Source organism: Gracilinanus agilis, chromosome 3 (genome assembly GCF_016433145.1).
Source record: "Gracilinanus agilis isolate LMUSP501 chromosome 3, AgileGrace, whole genome shotgun sequence".
Taxonomy (NCBI): Eukaryota; Metazoa; Chordata; class Mammalia; order Didelphimorphia; family Didelphidae; genus Gracilinanus; species Gracilinanus agilis.
The window spans coordinates 108,508,078-108,524,781 of NC_058132.1; the positions used below are offsets into that span (position 1 = coordinate 108,508,078).

The 16,704-nt window shown below is 39.3% G+C and overlaps 1 protein-coding gene across 1 annotated transcript in view; it reads right to left on the reverse strand.

The window, feature by feature from the left end:
- The window catches only part of DLG2 (discs large MAGUK scaffold protein 2), a 1,542,336-nt gene that overhangs the window by 310,060 nt on the left and 1,215,572 nt on the right, over nt 1-16,704 (reverse strand). Inside the window, exons 13-14 of the mRNA XM_044668933.1 lie at nt 10,921-11,072; nt 9,816-10,022 (exon numbers count right to left, since the gene is read on the reverse strand). Coding sequence (XP_044524868.1) covers nt 9,816-10,022; nt 10,921-11,072 — 359 coding nt within the window. The remainder of the gene's footprint in view (nt 1-9,815; nt 10,023-10,920; nt 11,073-16,704) is intronic.

The window sequence follows — 16,704 nt, forward strand, 5'->3', positions numbered from 1 at the left end:
TTGCCTAGCCCTTACCTCTCTTCTGGCTGGGAACCAATACACAGTAATAATTCTAAGACAGGAAGAATTAAAAAAAATTTCTTTAAAGATACTCCATTTCCTAAATTGGGGCATTTTCAGTGGCTGCCTAACACACCTAGATTGTTTTTCCTCCTTATCTCTGTCTCTTTGATTCTCTGGTTACCTTCACGATCTGGATAAAACCCTATCTTCTTCAGGAATAATTTCCTAATCTCCTTTAATGCTAGTTCCTTCCCTTGACTGGCTGTGTCCAACTTATTCTGATTTTGACTTGTTTGTACAAGGGTATTTACTTGTCTCTCCCATGACACTGAGAAAGACTTGAGAACTGGGACTGTCTTTTGGCTTTTTTTTTTTTTTTTGGTAACCCCAGTACTTAGCAGAGTGCCTGACACATCGAAGTCACTTAATAAAATCAGTTGACTAAGAAGGGCAAGATCAGAAAGAAAGAAAAAAGATTTTACAAGAAATAATGCCAATAATTACATGAGAACAACAGTAAATAACAGTCTTGTCAATTTTGCAATGCTTTAAAAGAAAAAGGAAAAATCCTTAAAAATAAGTACTTGAGTCTAGTGGCAGATATCCTGCTGTCAACTCATGATGGGGCTTGTCAGAATATTATGACCCAAGGACCATTTTGCCTTGTCAATGGAAATTCTAACCATGTTCTGGCCTAAATAGTCAATGGCTTGTAAATTATGTGGATTAATTTAAACTTTTTATCAAAACCATGTACAGACCAAAGTAGGGAAGCCAATTTCTACAGAGAGCACTGAACTTGAGCTAACAATTTTCCCACTCTCTCTGTTCATCCAAATTTCCAGTGGGATATAATAGGCAATGCTAATATGAAAGTACTTCTGTCTGTTTTGCCCCATTAGCTTTATAAGGTTAACAGCACCCTGGATTCTCTGGTGCCAAGTGTAATGAATCAAATGAGTTAATTAGCAACTTTACCTTTGGCAGGTCATTTACTTTAAGAGCACAGGACCTGATCTGAGCCATGGCTTCAACATCTCCAAGTTGTAAGGCCATAAGGAAAGTCATTTGAACATACAAGACTCATTTTTCTCATCTGCAAAATGGTACTGGCAACACTGTACTACCCAATTCATTGTTAGAACTTTGTAAATCATATAGTATTATAGAAATGCATGCTTATCTGCCTTACAACCAATACACAATATTGATTCTAAGATGGATGAAAAGAGTTTGGTTTTTTTTTTTTAATTCATGCTTTGTCCTTCTCAAGTTTCTTCATCTATAAAATGAAGGGGTTGGATTAAGTAAATCTTTAAGATCTCTTCTAGCTCTAAAACTATTAGCTGCTTTTTGTTCACTTGAGTGAGTCTCTTCATGACCCCATTTGGGGTTTTCTTGGCAAATTTACTAGAGTGGTTTAGCATTTCCTTCTTCAGCTCAATTTTTCAGATGAGGAAATTGAGGCAAACAGGGTGAAAAGACTTGCCCAGGATCATATAATTAGTAAATGTCTAACACTGGATCTGAACTCAGGTCTCCCTGACTCCAAGTCTGGCACTCTATCCACTATACCTCACTATACTCAGGCTATATATTAAAAGACTAAATTCTGAAGTATTCAAATGCACAGATTCTAAATAACTCATAGGTTGTTGGAGCTGAAAGGCAGATACAGAGACTATACAATATAGTAAAAGATTGGAGTCAGAATGATGCAGGTTCAAATACTGCCTCTGTCAGTTATTAGCAGTGTGACCATGGGCAAGCCACTTTACCTCTATGAGGCTCAGTTTTCTCATCTGTAAAATGAGGACAATAACATTCTGCCTCTTAAAGTCATGGTGAGACTCCAGTAAGATTATATATTTAAAGCAATTTATAAACATTAAAATGCCTTAAAATTATCTGCTATGATTATGAAATGTACTCTACAGTCAATCTAGGGAACTTAATGAGAGGATGAAGGGAAATACTGGACCTGGAGGCAAAGGAATGCTAGTTTGGAATTTTAGTTTTCAATTCTGACACGACTGTTTGCATGACATTAGACTTTTTTCCCCCATTTTTCAGGGTTTCATTTTCCTGCCTGTTAAATGAAGGATTTAGATTAGATGATATCTAGGGTCCTTTCCTGTTCAAAATCTTATGTCCATTCATTTTATAGTTACAGACTGTCCTGTTACAGCATGATCTGGTCATTCCTCTGCTTTGATCCAATCAGCCATGGGATCTTTAATGGCACAGATCGATTGGTTGGTACTCTGGAGATTCTGTCAGTCATGTCACTGAAAGGTCAGTACTTCAGGCACAACTATACAAAACCAAAAGGAGATCAGAGCGATGGTCTGGTGAACGCATCCTGCTGGACAGCGAACTTGATTCAAACCTTTAAATGCTCTTTGTTTTCTGATATTTTGCTTGGATTGTATTGAACATTCCAATTCTTTTGACAGGACATGGAATATGTCCTGATGCTTTATCACAACAGTTATTCTGACCTGAATCCAAATAGCCCCAATGGTACTTTCTTTTTCTTTTTTAAACTCTTATCTTCTTTCTTAGCATCAATACTATGAAATGGTTCCAAGGTGAAAGAGTGGGAATGGGTATGCAACGGTGGGTTAAGTGACTTCCATGGGGTCACACAAATAGCCTGAGGCCAGATAGGAACCCATTTCTAGACGTGGCTCTCGATCCACTGAGCCACCCAGCTGCCCCCTACTATGATGTCTACAACTACCACAAAAACCAGCCGATTCCATTGCCAAACATTAATTCTTAGAATTTTTTTCTTTATATTGAACCCAAATCTACCTGTCTCTGTGTTGGCCTCAGTTTTTCTTCCTATGGCCAAACAGAAGTTCAACCACTTTTCATAAAATCACAGATTTAGAGTTTAAGAGGACCTTGGAAACCATCTAGTCCAACATCTTCATTTTATATTCATTTCCTAGATGAAGAAACTATGAGCCAGAGTAGTCAGGAGACTTGCCCAATATCAGACAGTAAGTGACAGAGGCAAGATATAAAACTAGATCCTCTGGTTCCAATTTGTAATCTTTTATTATACCATTCTAGCTGATCAAATATGAAGTCAATGATTATTCCTGCTGTGAGCCTCCCTATCCCCGTAAAGTCTTTTTTTCCTCCATACTGAACCTTCCTGGTTCTTTTAGCTGTTCCTCACAACATGCTGCTTTTGGGTTTCTTCACTGGCATAGCATAGCAAAAAGAGCAATGAACTTTAATATAGAATGCATGGGGTGGGGGGAGGGAGAAGACAGCTGGGTAACTCAGGGGATTTAGAGCCAGGACAAGAGGTCCTGGATTCAAATCTAGCCTCAGACACTTCCTAGCTGTGTGACCCTGGGCAAGTCACTTAATCCTCATGCCTAGTTTGTACCACTCTTCTGCCTTGGAACCAATACATAGTATTGATTCTAAGGTGGAAGGTAAGGGTTTAAAAATGAATATATATATATATATATATATATATGGATTCAAATCCTGGCTCAGATTCTTGATATCTATATGACCTTGAATAAGTAATACCCCCTCTTGGGACTTCAATTTTCATACTGGTCAAATGATGGGAGGCTGAATTGGATCATCTTGGAGGTTCCTTCCTGCTCTAAAGTCTACAAACAATTCTGGTTATCTTCCTTTGAATGTCATCAAACTTAATACCTCATGTTAAAATGTGCCCCCAAGAACTAAACTCAGTATTTGAGATGAGGGTCTGTAACAATGACCTATATAACCAAAGACTGCATTGGGATTTTTCTTTTGCTTTATTTGCTGTTTCATCTCACTTTAATTGTACATAAGAAAAAATCAGTATTTCTGGAAGAAGAGTTCTTAGTCATGGAATCCCAATGGGTTCATTGATATATTTCAGGAGTTCAATAAACTTTTTTGTAAATGTATACAACATACATATACACAACATTCATATACTACAATCTATTTTTTGTAATCCTATGTATTTCATTTAAATTAAAAATTAAATTAGGGGGTAGCTGGGTTGCTCAGTGGATTGAAAGCCAGGCCTAGAGATGGCAGGTCCTGGGTTCAAATCTGGCCTCTGGTACTTCCCAGCTATGTGACCTGGGCAAGTCACTTGACCCCCATTGCCTACCCCTTACCACACTTCTGCCTTGGAGCCAATACACAGTATTGACTCCAAGATGGAAGGTAAGGGTTTAAAAAAAATCAAATTAAATTAAAATCATTATTCTAAGAAGGGATCTATATAGGGTTCACCAGACTGCTATGGATATCTTTGACACACTAAGAACTATTCTAGAGAATAACTGCCCTCTGTCTCCAAAATTTGACCTATTCTTAAGGGAAGGCAGTCAATCTATCTGTTGTAATTTTGCAAGTTTTCAGGAGGTAAATTGGGATTCATGCCCATCCATTTGCCCCTTGGCATTTATCATTTAAAAATGAGAAAAAAACACTTTTATTTTTAAATTAAAGCAATAATAATAATAATGATAATAATAAAAGAGAGGTTCTTAGCCTGAACCCCCCAAATAGGCTTTAAGACGTATGCAAACTTGGATGGAAAAAATCATTTTAATATAATTTTCAAAAATTCTGTGTACTTTGTTTTTTGCATTTAGAACATTATTCAAAAGGGATCCATAGCTTTACTAGACTACCAAAGGGTCTAGGACAGTTAAGAACTTCCCTGTTAATAGCAAGTTAAGTCTTTTCACATTAACAGCTTCAATCTGCTTCCTGGCATGGCTTGGTAGCTCTCCATGGTTCACATGGCCTTTGTCTATAATGGGGATCCCAGGAAGCTTGCTTTGTGAGAGCAGTTAGGTACTCCAGGCATAATGACATCACAAATGATCATGAAGGTCTAATACAAAGCCAATGATTACAGGGTCTTCATATTGAAAATGCCTGAGTCATGGCAGGTTTTGCTGGCAATCTCACTCTAGGACACTCCAATCAGCTTCTCATTATTCCAGTAGCCCTGAAGGTCATTTATGGAATTTTGAAAGTCAGATAACAAAGGAGCACCTTAACTGGCAGCTGCCTCAGCCCCTGGACCACAAAACAATTTTATTTTCAACTCTTAGGAAAGGCTTGATGATCCAAGAAGTCTCTTTTCAGTTAATACTGAATATCTGCCATGGAAAAGAAATCAGTAGCCTTATAGCATCCAAATGGGGTCATTCCATCTCCTACCCTTTGGCACAGGCTATGATCATGTGTAGAATTCACCTCTCCTTCCTTCTACTCTTATTATTACTAGTTTATTTTGAGGTTCATCTCAAGGGCAACCTCCTACAGGAAGCCTTTCGTACTTCTTAATATTCTCTTCTTCCTTAAACTATATAGAGATCTGTTTGAATGTTTTATTATCCAGAGTATAATGGACCATCATTGAAGATAGGAACCATTTTCCTTTTCCTTTAAAAAAAATAAGACCAAAGATTTAGAGCTAGATGCCATCCAGTCTAAGCCCCTACATTTTACAGTTGAGGAAATCAAGGCTCAGTTTTGGTGTTACAAAATTCATTAAGTAGCAAGAGGGATTTGAACTCAGGTCATCTGATTCCAAATCTAGCACTCTTTCAATTGCACCACATTTCTTTGTCTTGTCAGTTCTTACTAGGGTTGTGTACCCTACACCCAACCAGTAGTTACTAATTAACACTTGTTGATTGGATTGGATTGACTTAGGTTAGAATGGCTTGAATCAGAATCACTAGATTGGCAGTTTCAAATAATATTAAAGTGCCAAAAACTCCCTTGGATATCTGACCTCTTCTGCCTTGCTAACTTGTTCAAATGAAAGAAAAAGTTTATATTCTATCCTGGAAAAAAACAAGGGGTATGTGTGTGTGTGTGTGTGTGTGTGTGTGTGTGTGTGTGTGTGTGTGTTTGACTTGGCTATCCAAGAAATCTCTATTGAGTGAGCATTAAGTTGCTGGTCCACACACACACACACACACACACACACACACACACACACACACACTCTTCATATACATTCATATGTACATATATCTGTATGCCTATATGAATATATTGCATATATTAAAATATGAATTGTCACACATCTATGACAGTACCAGGTTTCCCCACTACCCACTATTAACCCAAACTTGCATTTTAAAATACACCATGATATGCAATTTAGGGTTTAAAGTTAGTGGATCTCATAAAATTTCCATATCTTACCCATTACAGACCATTAGAGCCTGGAATGGCCTTTAGAGATCATCTCATCCTCACTTTACAAATGAAGAAACTGAGTCTCAGGGAAGTTAAGTGACTTAACGAAGGTCATAGAGCTTGCAGAGCATCCTGACACTCTGGCATCTAGATAGCTTAAGTCCAGTGTTCTTTTCAGGCTAGTAGCCTGGGTGTCTTTTCTTTTTGTCATATTGAATGCTATTTTCTGATGGGAGTGTGTAAAATGAATTAGGGAAATATATGACATTGAAGGGGAAAAAGAGAGCAGAAAATTCAATATTTTCCATCCTTCAGACTCCCAAACCCGTTTCCCAAGACAACTTTATTTAGAATAATAAGTAAGAGAGAGTGGGAGTAGGGGGTTTAGCAGAAATCAGTATAGATTCAGTAATGACTTAAGATGATCTATTAGGCTAACTTCACTTCTGATGGGAAACAAGTGCTCTGAGTACAAGGTAATGGCTGGAACTTCTGGATTTCTGCCCTAGCTAGCTCTGACACTTATTAGAGAGGAAGGAAACAAGTACTCATTTATTAGATCCCAATATGTGCCAGGCAATTTACAAGCATCATTTTCATTTAATTCCCACAGTAAGCCTATTATTACCTCCATTTTGAAATCAAGGCACCAAAGGCAGACAGAGTTAAAGTATCTAAGACTACATTTGAACTCAGGTCTTCTTGACTCTCTGTCCTGTGCTCTAGCTACTGTATCGCCTTGCTGCTTCTATTATCTAACTTTGGGCAATACATGTTACCTCTAACTTTCCTTACATATAAAAAAAGAGATAATAGTGGATTTGGAGTCAGAAAGATCTACATTCCAATCTTATCTTTCTTTCTATGTGATCTCCTGCAAATTATCTCCCCTCTGGTGGAGGACCAGATGATCTAAATAAGCTAAAAGGGATAGGGTTTGATTTATTTGTTTAATACTTATTGAGCAAGTAAGTGGTGATTCTGTATAAGTGAAATGCAGAGTGGAAGCCAGAGCTGGGGCTAGTTCTTTGATCCTCTGGGATCAAAGCCTGATGGTTATATATGAACTGTCACCTGCTATCAATGTAAGTTCATTCTCTCCACTTTAAATCAGGTCAACTTTTTCTTTTTTCTTTTTAATTTTGTGGGGATCTGGAATATATTGGGAGTTAATTAAAGGCAAGTTGGTGGATAGCAGCTCTCCCCCTATTATGTGTCCAAAAAAAATTATGGCTCAGCTGTGATAGGTGACTCTTGGTAGTTAATAAGAAACATATTTTACCTCAGTTCATCTTAGGTATACGTTTCAAGAATAAGAGCTTTATTAACTTGATGACTTGACAGTATTTTCTCTCTATTACCTTTTCTAGGAGTCAGAAATTCTAATAAGGACAATTGGGGAGGGGAGAAACTGGTTACAGTGCCCCCAAACAACATTCACAAAATACCAACCATTTCCTTAAAGAAAATAAGAGATATCACTCAAGGTATGCATTTAACAACTCTTGTCCTTTAAAAGATACTTTTTAAAAGCATTCTCTTTCAGTGGGTTTCTGGTGTGGTTTATGTTTGTTTTCTATAGAAAGAATGTCAGTCAACTGGATAGTGTCTGAAAGAAGACAACTGGGACGGTAAAGGAACTCAAGTTTATGGCATATTAGAAGGAAATAGGGAGATTTAGCTTAGAGGGGGAAAAAAAGATGAGAGTGGGAATGAGGAGGAGGGACAAGACATAGGAGTTGTTTTCAAATATTTGAAGATCTATCAGATGAAAAAATAAAGAAGACTCATCCTACTTGGCCCCAGAAGGCAGACTAGGGAGGAAGATGCAAAGGAAGGGCTAGATTTAGGCTTCACATGAGGACCAACTTCCTCATTAGTGCTATTCAGAAGTGAAATGAACAATCTTGGGAGATAGTGGGCTTGCCCTCACTAGAGATCTTCCAGTAAAGGTTAGATGACCACTTGTCTATTCTTTTTCAGAAATGGGTTGGACTTAGGGGTTCTTTTGCCTTTTTAATGTTACAGATGGGTACCTTTCTCAGAAAAAAAGTTTGTAAATGCAGGAAATAAACTATATGAAATTACCAAGGAAATTAATTACATTAAAATGCCATTCTTAAATGATCATTTTTTTCAGTTCGTAGATATCCCCTACCCTCAAGTTAAGAACTTATGGTCTAGATTTTCTCTAAGGTCTCTTCTAACTCTGAAATTCTGTGAAATTTAGTTGACAATCATCTCAGTGTGCTAAAATACTTGTATTAATGTGTTATCGTTCCCAGGGCTTACCAGCTCATTCCCTGAGAGGAACAGAAAAGAAAAATAAACAATCACCAAGTAAGAAGAAATTCAGTTTATTCTGCTCCACTATGAGCACAATGGCACCATTTCCTCATAAACAGCATTGAATCAAAACCTAGAGGTAGCTACAAAATGCATTGTTTGCCCTGGTGTGTTTTCTTTTGAAAATTGAGTAGACTATAAGTCAGTATCAAATATATCCCACAAGTACTTTACAACTTAATTTTTCAGGGCATTCAGATATGTCAACAATGTTCAGAATATTCAGCTGGGTGAGCTGGACTTTAAAGCAATACCAAAGATAGGATCTTTAAACGACAGTCTTAAAACTGAAGTGATTTGCCAAGTTTGCTGCCTTAAATCATATTACTATATCAGATTCCTCCTCTCCCCTCCCGCCCCCCCACTTCTCCTTCTCTTGTATAAGTGAGATGAATATCAACAATTCCGCAGACCCCATAAAGTGGCAGGTGCTTGCTAAAATTATAAGCTCCAGTGTCTCCTGGAACCTACATCTCTCTAGAGTCCTCCTACAATGTGCTGCTTCTTGGTAACATAGGAAAGCAAACTTATTCTGAGCTCTGAGAAAAGGGAGAAAAATCTTATTTTAACAACAACAACAACAACTTCAGGACAAAAGAGGCAAGTCCTACAAATAACACACTTGATATTCGGCTTTTTTCAAGTTTCTAGTTCACATTCTTATAATTTTAATCTGGAAAGAACCTAAAAGCTCATCTGTTCCAATACTACATTTTACAAATGAGGCAACTGAGGTGCAGAAAGATGAAGCAATGTGCCCAAGGTCACACAGGTTGTAAATAAGGAATCTGATCTGGATCCCTGGACTTTAAAACCAATGCCTTTCCCATTTCACCAAAATATGTTTTTTTGGGGGGGTTTATGATGTTTCTTCCAGTTCTAATGTTATTAGAAAAGCTGTCATTTCCAAAATCATATGCTTTAAATATTAAACTTATAATGGAATAAAATATATCCACCTGCTCCAAATAAAGCTACCAACCAACTGATTTTCTAGATAAAAAGAAGATAACACTATTGTCTAAGCTCCAGCTAAAAAAGCCTGGGGGTGGGGTGGGGGTGGGGTGGGGTGGGAGAGATGCTATCTGAAAAAGGGAAAAAAACTGCTTGGTCTGAGATAAACAGTTTAGACAGACAACCACTGCAAGGTCTCAAAAAACAAAATAGCCCCTTACCCAAAGACAAGGCAAGTGGGAGCTGTACCCCTCCCCCACATTAGAAATTTGGAGAAAAATGCATTTGATCTATTTTCTTTCTGGTCCCACCTCTCCATAGTGAGACGGTGAACTGTTGGGTCACTTAAATCAAGAACAGGGGCGACATTAGCAGTTAATGTCCACGAGACTCCCTCCAAAAGGGGCAGGCAGAGGAGCCCTGGTGAGGAGTGAATGCTGGCCACAATGCCAATGCCTTCCCCTTCCCCTTCTTCCCCTCTCCGAAGGACGGAACAGATACCGCAGGTTTCCGGGAACCTCCACAAGAAAGCCCAAAGATCAGAGAAAGTCCCCATTGAGGATCAGGACCACCCCCCACCCACCCACCCAAAGCTCCTAACTTCTCAATAGGAAAGGTCAAACTGGAGCTGGGAGTCCAAGCAAGGGGGAAGAGTAAAGTGATAAAAATATTTGTAAGTTACTGTAAATATCTTGGAAACTCCTCCATCTGCCCAGAAGGTAGGTGGTTCATCCAGATTTCTTTCCCCCCCTGTGAGCCAAGTCTTTCTCTTTCTCTTTCCCTCCCTCTCACATATCTCACCACCAGGCATGCCAAATGCAAATCATTTCTTTTCCCCATGATGGATGCACACACACACACACACACACACAGAAGCCATAGGACTGATGATGCCGTTAATTCCGACAAAGTCAATTATTCACAGTCCCTCAACCGTGTTTCACACAAAAGCTTTCTCTGTGAACCTCGCCTCCTAGCACTCCGGAAGCGTTGGAGTCAGCTCCCTGGCTACTGAAGAAGTGCCTCAGTTTGGAGCTTTTTTCTAATGTTGGGGGGGGGGGGGGAGAAAGAAAAAGAACCCCCACTTTCCCTTTCATGACTTCTTCCTTCCATAAAGAAAAATAATTTTGTGGCAGAAAGACTTGTTCTCAAACCTCTCTGAAGGGATGAAAACGGACAAAGCGACAGCTTGGAAACTTTAGCGAGCAGTGTAGTCTTCTAGGATCAAAGTGAATAATTGATCCGGGTTTCATTTCATCTTTCCCAGGGATTTCTCATTAAAACCAAATCATGCAATTTGTCAAAGCCCCCAAACACCAGCCCGCTTCTATGACAGCAAGTGGCGAGTCCAAAGAGTTCGCCAGATTCCCGGAGCTTATTAAATAGCAATGATAATCTCAAAGCCGCATCACTCACCCGGCACAGAATGTTTGGAACAAAAGCAGGGAGCAGCTAGCAAACACACAACGCAGCTTCTCCGGATTAGCTAGGGCTCCACGCTCCTGTCTGCCGTCCGGTGCACGCTCGCCTTTATAACTAAGCCACCCGACAGCATTCACTTGCTGAACCTGATGAATTATAAAACAGTCTCTCCTAGACTCTCATATTTTACATCACAGGGGGTGGTCATGCCGCATCCCCGCTGCCTGTGTACACATATTCCCTTATAACTCATCCTGATAAACACATCAGCCCTGGAAGCAATGACAGTAATTGGTGTTCGGGATGTACAAGCACAAACCAATAGAACACTTTCCCACCACCGGCACCCATGCCCCATTCCCACTCTGCATTCACGGCACCTAGTTAAGGTGGAACCATCAGATGGGGGTGGAGGAGGGGGCGGGGGAGGGGGGAAGGCAAAACTTGGAAGAAAGAGCTCCGATGTCACGTGTTGCTGGAGTATATAGCACGGTAAACACAGAAGCTTGTGATTAAGATCCAATCGGAGCCAATAAAGCAAATATTTACTGGGTGCCTACTATGTACCACACTCTTGTGTTACGAGGATGAATAGAATCAAAGAATGCCAAAGATCAAAGAAATTCAAGTGATTGTGGACTCTGAGCTCCTCATTAAATTGGTTTGAAAACGGAGGTTCCCCAAGGTAATACAGTTAGTTAATGGGGCGGGCAAAACTTGAACCTAGATATCCTAAGTAAAGGGTTTTCCCCATTATACCATGGTGGAGACAACCCTCTAATGAGTTGACAGCCTAGAGAAGTACATTACATGTACTTGTGTAATTATCATCTGAGGGAGAATGTTTATGTATGTAGGAGAGATATGAATCGGACAATGGGGGGGAGAAACTGGATACCTGATTCTCACAATAGGCAATGGATAGTGTAGGAGTCCAAAGACTCATCCTCCTGAGTTCAAATCTAACCTCAGACATTTACTAGCTGTGTGACCCTGGGTAAGTAACTTAACTCTGTCTGCCCCAGAGTCCTCATCTGTAAAATATACTAGAGAAGGAAATGGTAAACCACTCCAGTATCTTTGCCAAGGAAACCTTATATGGGGTCATGAGGAGTCAGACACATCTGATACGACTGAACAAGGAAAATTCTCACAAGGCCATAAAGAAATGGTGATTGTTGCAAATACAGAGAATGAGACAAAGGTTAGCCTCTTCTGACCTATGTAAACCTTGTAACTGCTAAGATGGAAGGGGCCAGGTTTCTGACCTCTCTCCTTAGGAAAGAATTTAGTAAAGTCCACTATGTTACTGAAAGGGGTTTTATTTATTATTTCTATCATCAGCATTATTGTTACTGACAGGGTCAAGATAGGAGTTGTAGTTCTTTTAAAAATTGGATATCAGGGGCATCTGGGTAGCTCAGTGGATTGAGAGTCAGACCTAGAGACAGGAGGTCCTAGGTTCAAATCTGGCCTCAGACACTTCCCAGCTATGTTACCCTGGGCAAGTCACTTGACCCCCATTGCCCACCCTTACCACTCTTCCACCTAGGAGCTAATACACAGAAGTGAATGGTTTAAAAAAAAAATAAAAATTGGATATCATCTTTCAGATGAAATATAAATGCTTGCCTTCTGTCTTTAACATCTCTCAGGCATAGTCTAGCTCTTGATGGTCTTGGGATCATAGATTTAGAGCGGAAACCTTAGAAGTCATCATATCTAACCCTCTTATGTAACAGCTGGGGAAACTGAGGCACTTAGGTGGCAGGTATAAGACTGGACTTGGACTTAGTAGCAGAAATGTTTGCCTCCAAATTTCTCTGAAAGGATAAAAATGGACAAAATGACAGCTTGAAAACTTTAGCAAAAAATGTAACCTAGAATTAAAGTGAATAATTGAAAAGGGTTTTGTTTCATCTTTATGGGAGATTTATCATTAAAGACAAATCATGCAATTTGTTTAAAAAAAAACAAACAACTACCAGAATTGGTGACCTAAGTTCAGATCATTCCTCAGATTCTGGAGGTATAACTCCAGGGAAAGTCACTTAACCTGCCAAACTGTAAGGCAGCAAAGGAATGGTAGAAGAGAGAATTAGAAATTTCCTTAAGCCAGATGAGTGCTTAAGAAACCTTTTGATGAGATTGGAATGCAAGGCCAGAGTACTGCTTTTGTCTTTATCAGCTCCATTCTGTTGCTACTACTTTTAATTTAGATGATAGTGTTCAAGATTTACTACCAATAAAAACCACACAATCAACAAAAATCTGCAAAAAAAATTTCCTGTGTGTAAAGTGGGATACATGAAGTATAAGTAGACCTACCTCCAGGGAGCTTAGAATCTACATTTCATTATGATAATAAGAACAAAAACAAGCAGGACAGCCATAGGTCACATTTGTCTAGCCAGTAGCTCTAGAAGGGTGCTGCTACACTTCCTTAAAATAACCCTGCAAAGTACATTTTACAAGTAGTATTCTCATACCCATTTCTCAGATGTTGATATTGGGGCTCAGAAAAGTTAAGGAACAATTAAATGTCAGAGCCATATTCAAACACTTTCCCTCTAAGACCTTCCTCCCTACCCTCACTTCAGTCTCCTCTGGCTTACATATCTCCAATCTTTCTCCTTTACTGGTCCCTTCAGTCTGCCAACAATCATGCCCAGGTCTCCTTCGAGCTTACTTCATGGTAATGATTCATGTCTCCATCTCCTTCCTCCTTTTTGCTGTCAAATTTCTGGAAAAGGTCGTCTACACTGAATACTTCCATTTTCCTATGGTCTCCCCTTTCCATAATATCTTGTAAGCAGACCTTTACCTCCCTAGTTCTAGCCAAAGCCTTCAATGATGCAATATTGCTTTTTTGACTTCCCGAGTTTAAGCAAATTTCCCGAGTTTAAGCAAATCCTGGGTGAGGAAACTCCCTCTAGTGGACATAATAACATAATAAGCACCTTCTTTGCAATTTATAGCTTTAGAGAGCTATCTAGCTCTTCCTAAACATCTACCCACCTTCTCCCTGCCTCACAATATACCATTCCATATCTGCCTGCCCATCCACTCTGCTCTCTGGAATGCCTGCTCCATAATTAACTAACTTCTTTCTAACAGAAACATAGCTCCCTCCAAATGTCAGCACTTTCCCTCAGCAATCTAGTGATACTTTCTCTCTTAGGCCATCTTAACTCATAAGTCAGGTGAGGGTGATGGAATATTCTGTGCTACCCTTTGCTATTCCCAAATTCTCCCTCTACTATCTCCACTAAGTAACTTCTCCCCTGAGGTTAACACTATCCAAATCTATCACCCATTATTATCACCAATAGACCTCCCATCCCCCTAGTATATTCCTCTTCCTTTCTCAATAAGTTAAATGTCTGGCTCATTTTTCTTCTTTTCCCTCTGTTTTTTTCTCTTATAGTAGAGGATAGGTAGAGAGAGAGAGGAGAAGAGAAAGAGAAAGAAAGAGACAGAGACAGAGACAGAGTCAGAGAGGAGAGAGAGAAGAAAAGGAGGAAGAGAGAGAGAGAGACAGAGAGACAGTCAGAGAGGAGAGAGAAGAAAAGAGGAAGAGAGACAGACAGACAGACAGACAGACAGACAGAGACACAGATAACTCTTCAAATACCCTAGCTTCCCAGGTCTTCAATATACTCTTTTCTCATGCCCTACTTCCTCACTCCATCACAACTACACCCAGAGATGATCATACCCTTGATTTTTCCCATTGCCCACATATGTTCTAGTTCCTTCTTCATGAATTCTGGAATCTCTTTATTTGATTATAATCTTTTACCATTCTATCTTTCTTTGTGTCTTACAACTCCTAACACTGTTTTCATGTGCATGATGGCCGACGCTCCATCCACCCTTCTTAGATCATCTCTCCTGTAGTTACATTCTCCTTTTACTTTCTCTGTCAACCAACTTTCTTGGTCAACCAACTCAACTCAACTCCCCCTCCTTGATGTTTTTCTACTCATCCTGCCATGCCTAGTCCCAATCCTATATTAGGCCCCAACATATGCCTCTTTATTTTATTCCAATTTGGAATGTGATGCTGAGTAGAGTGAAGGAAATTAAAAAAACCAAACCAAACCAAACCTCTCTAGGCTAGACCTCCTATAAATTTATGTTATCTAATCTCAACTAAGCCCTAACAGCAGCAAGACAAACATTCCATACCTTCCCAATTGATTCTCTGTCCCATTCTCCACAATAGCTATTGCAAACTTTATTGTCTCTCCTCAAGCCTCCCACAGGACCTCCTCTCCTACCCTTTGAGTGGAGGATCTTGTCTCATATTTGACAAAAAAAAAAATTAAAAAATTGAGACCTTCCATTGAGACCCTCTTGTTCTTGCCTCCTCATACATTATTCAAATATTTTCCAAAACTTTTTTTTTCTTTTGTTCTGGTCTCAGATGAAGAGGTGGCTCTTCTTTATGTCAAGTCAAACCCTTCTACAGAGACTCCTGGATTCCATCCCCTCTCTGTTTCTTCTGCATATTGCCCTCAATGCCTTCGTCATGCTTTCTTTTATCCTAGATCTCTCTGTATCCATTGTCTCCTTCCATGCTACATATAAAAAACACTTATCTCCTTCATCCTTAAAAACAAAAATAAAAACAACTGATCCAACAATTTCCATAAGCAATTGACCTATATCTCCTTTCCAAAGTTACCAGTGATCTCCTTTGAACCTCAGTGTAAGGTCTTTCCCTCAATCTCAATTCTCCTTGGATAGCTCTGTAGCATTTAATATTCCTGATCACATACTCTTTCATTTCTAGTTATTCACAACAAAACTCCCTCTGGGTTCCCCTATATTTTTCATTACACTAGTTTACCTTCTCTCACAAGACATTCCATCTACTATCTTGGTTCTTTTGCAATAACTCTATTCCAACCCTGGAATTTTCTCCTTTCTTACTTCTGCCTCTTATTTTTCTGGCTTCCTTTGGGACTCAGCTCAGATTCCACCTTCTTTTGGAGATCTTTCTCTATCCTCTCAGCTGCTAATGCTGTCCCCTTTCAGATTACTCCCAGCATATTTATCTATTTATTTGTCACCAGTTGTCTAGACTTTGATCTTGTCACTGGTCTTGGAAAGAGAGGATGAGAGGACTTTGTGCAACTCTGCCTCACTTCCATCCAATTCGTGTACAAGTCAAGCCATCACCCTGTGATATCATTGGTCTTCACTGAAAATGAAGGACAAACATTTATTTACATACTGACTCACCCATGTGAGCCCCATAATGACATGGATCATATTTCTCCCTTTTTTGGAACCTTAGCAGCTATCACAGTTCCAGGTACATAATAAGTGCTTTGTGACTGACTTGGGCCAATAATGCATTACTTGATATGATCTAAAAAGATCTCTCTCTTCAATTATCAGACCGAAGAGTAGCATATTAATATTTTGCCAAGCATTAATATAGAAAAGGATTCTGAAAGAAAACAACTTCAACTTTGCAAAGTAAATTTAAATGTTGTTTGTAAAAGTATTAGGAATGTTGAAGGCCTCCACTGTCTGCCAGTAAGATCCTATTTCAATGTCTCATCATACAATGGAGGTGACCCTGGATTCTCAAAGGCTCATAAGCTGTGTTAGGACCTGCCAAACTGGAAATCTGCCAAGAGCATTAGCTCACTGAGGGTCTCTGTATATGGTTGTCCTAGGGAAGCCTGAAGAAGCTCATTAATATATTAATATTCTGCTTTTTCAGTGTGATATCTGAGGAGACATATCTTTTCAAATCATGTT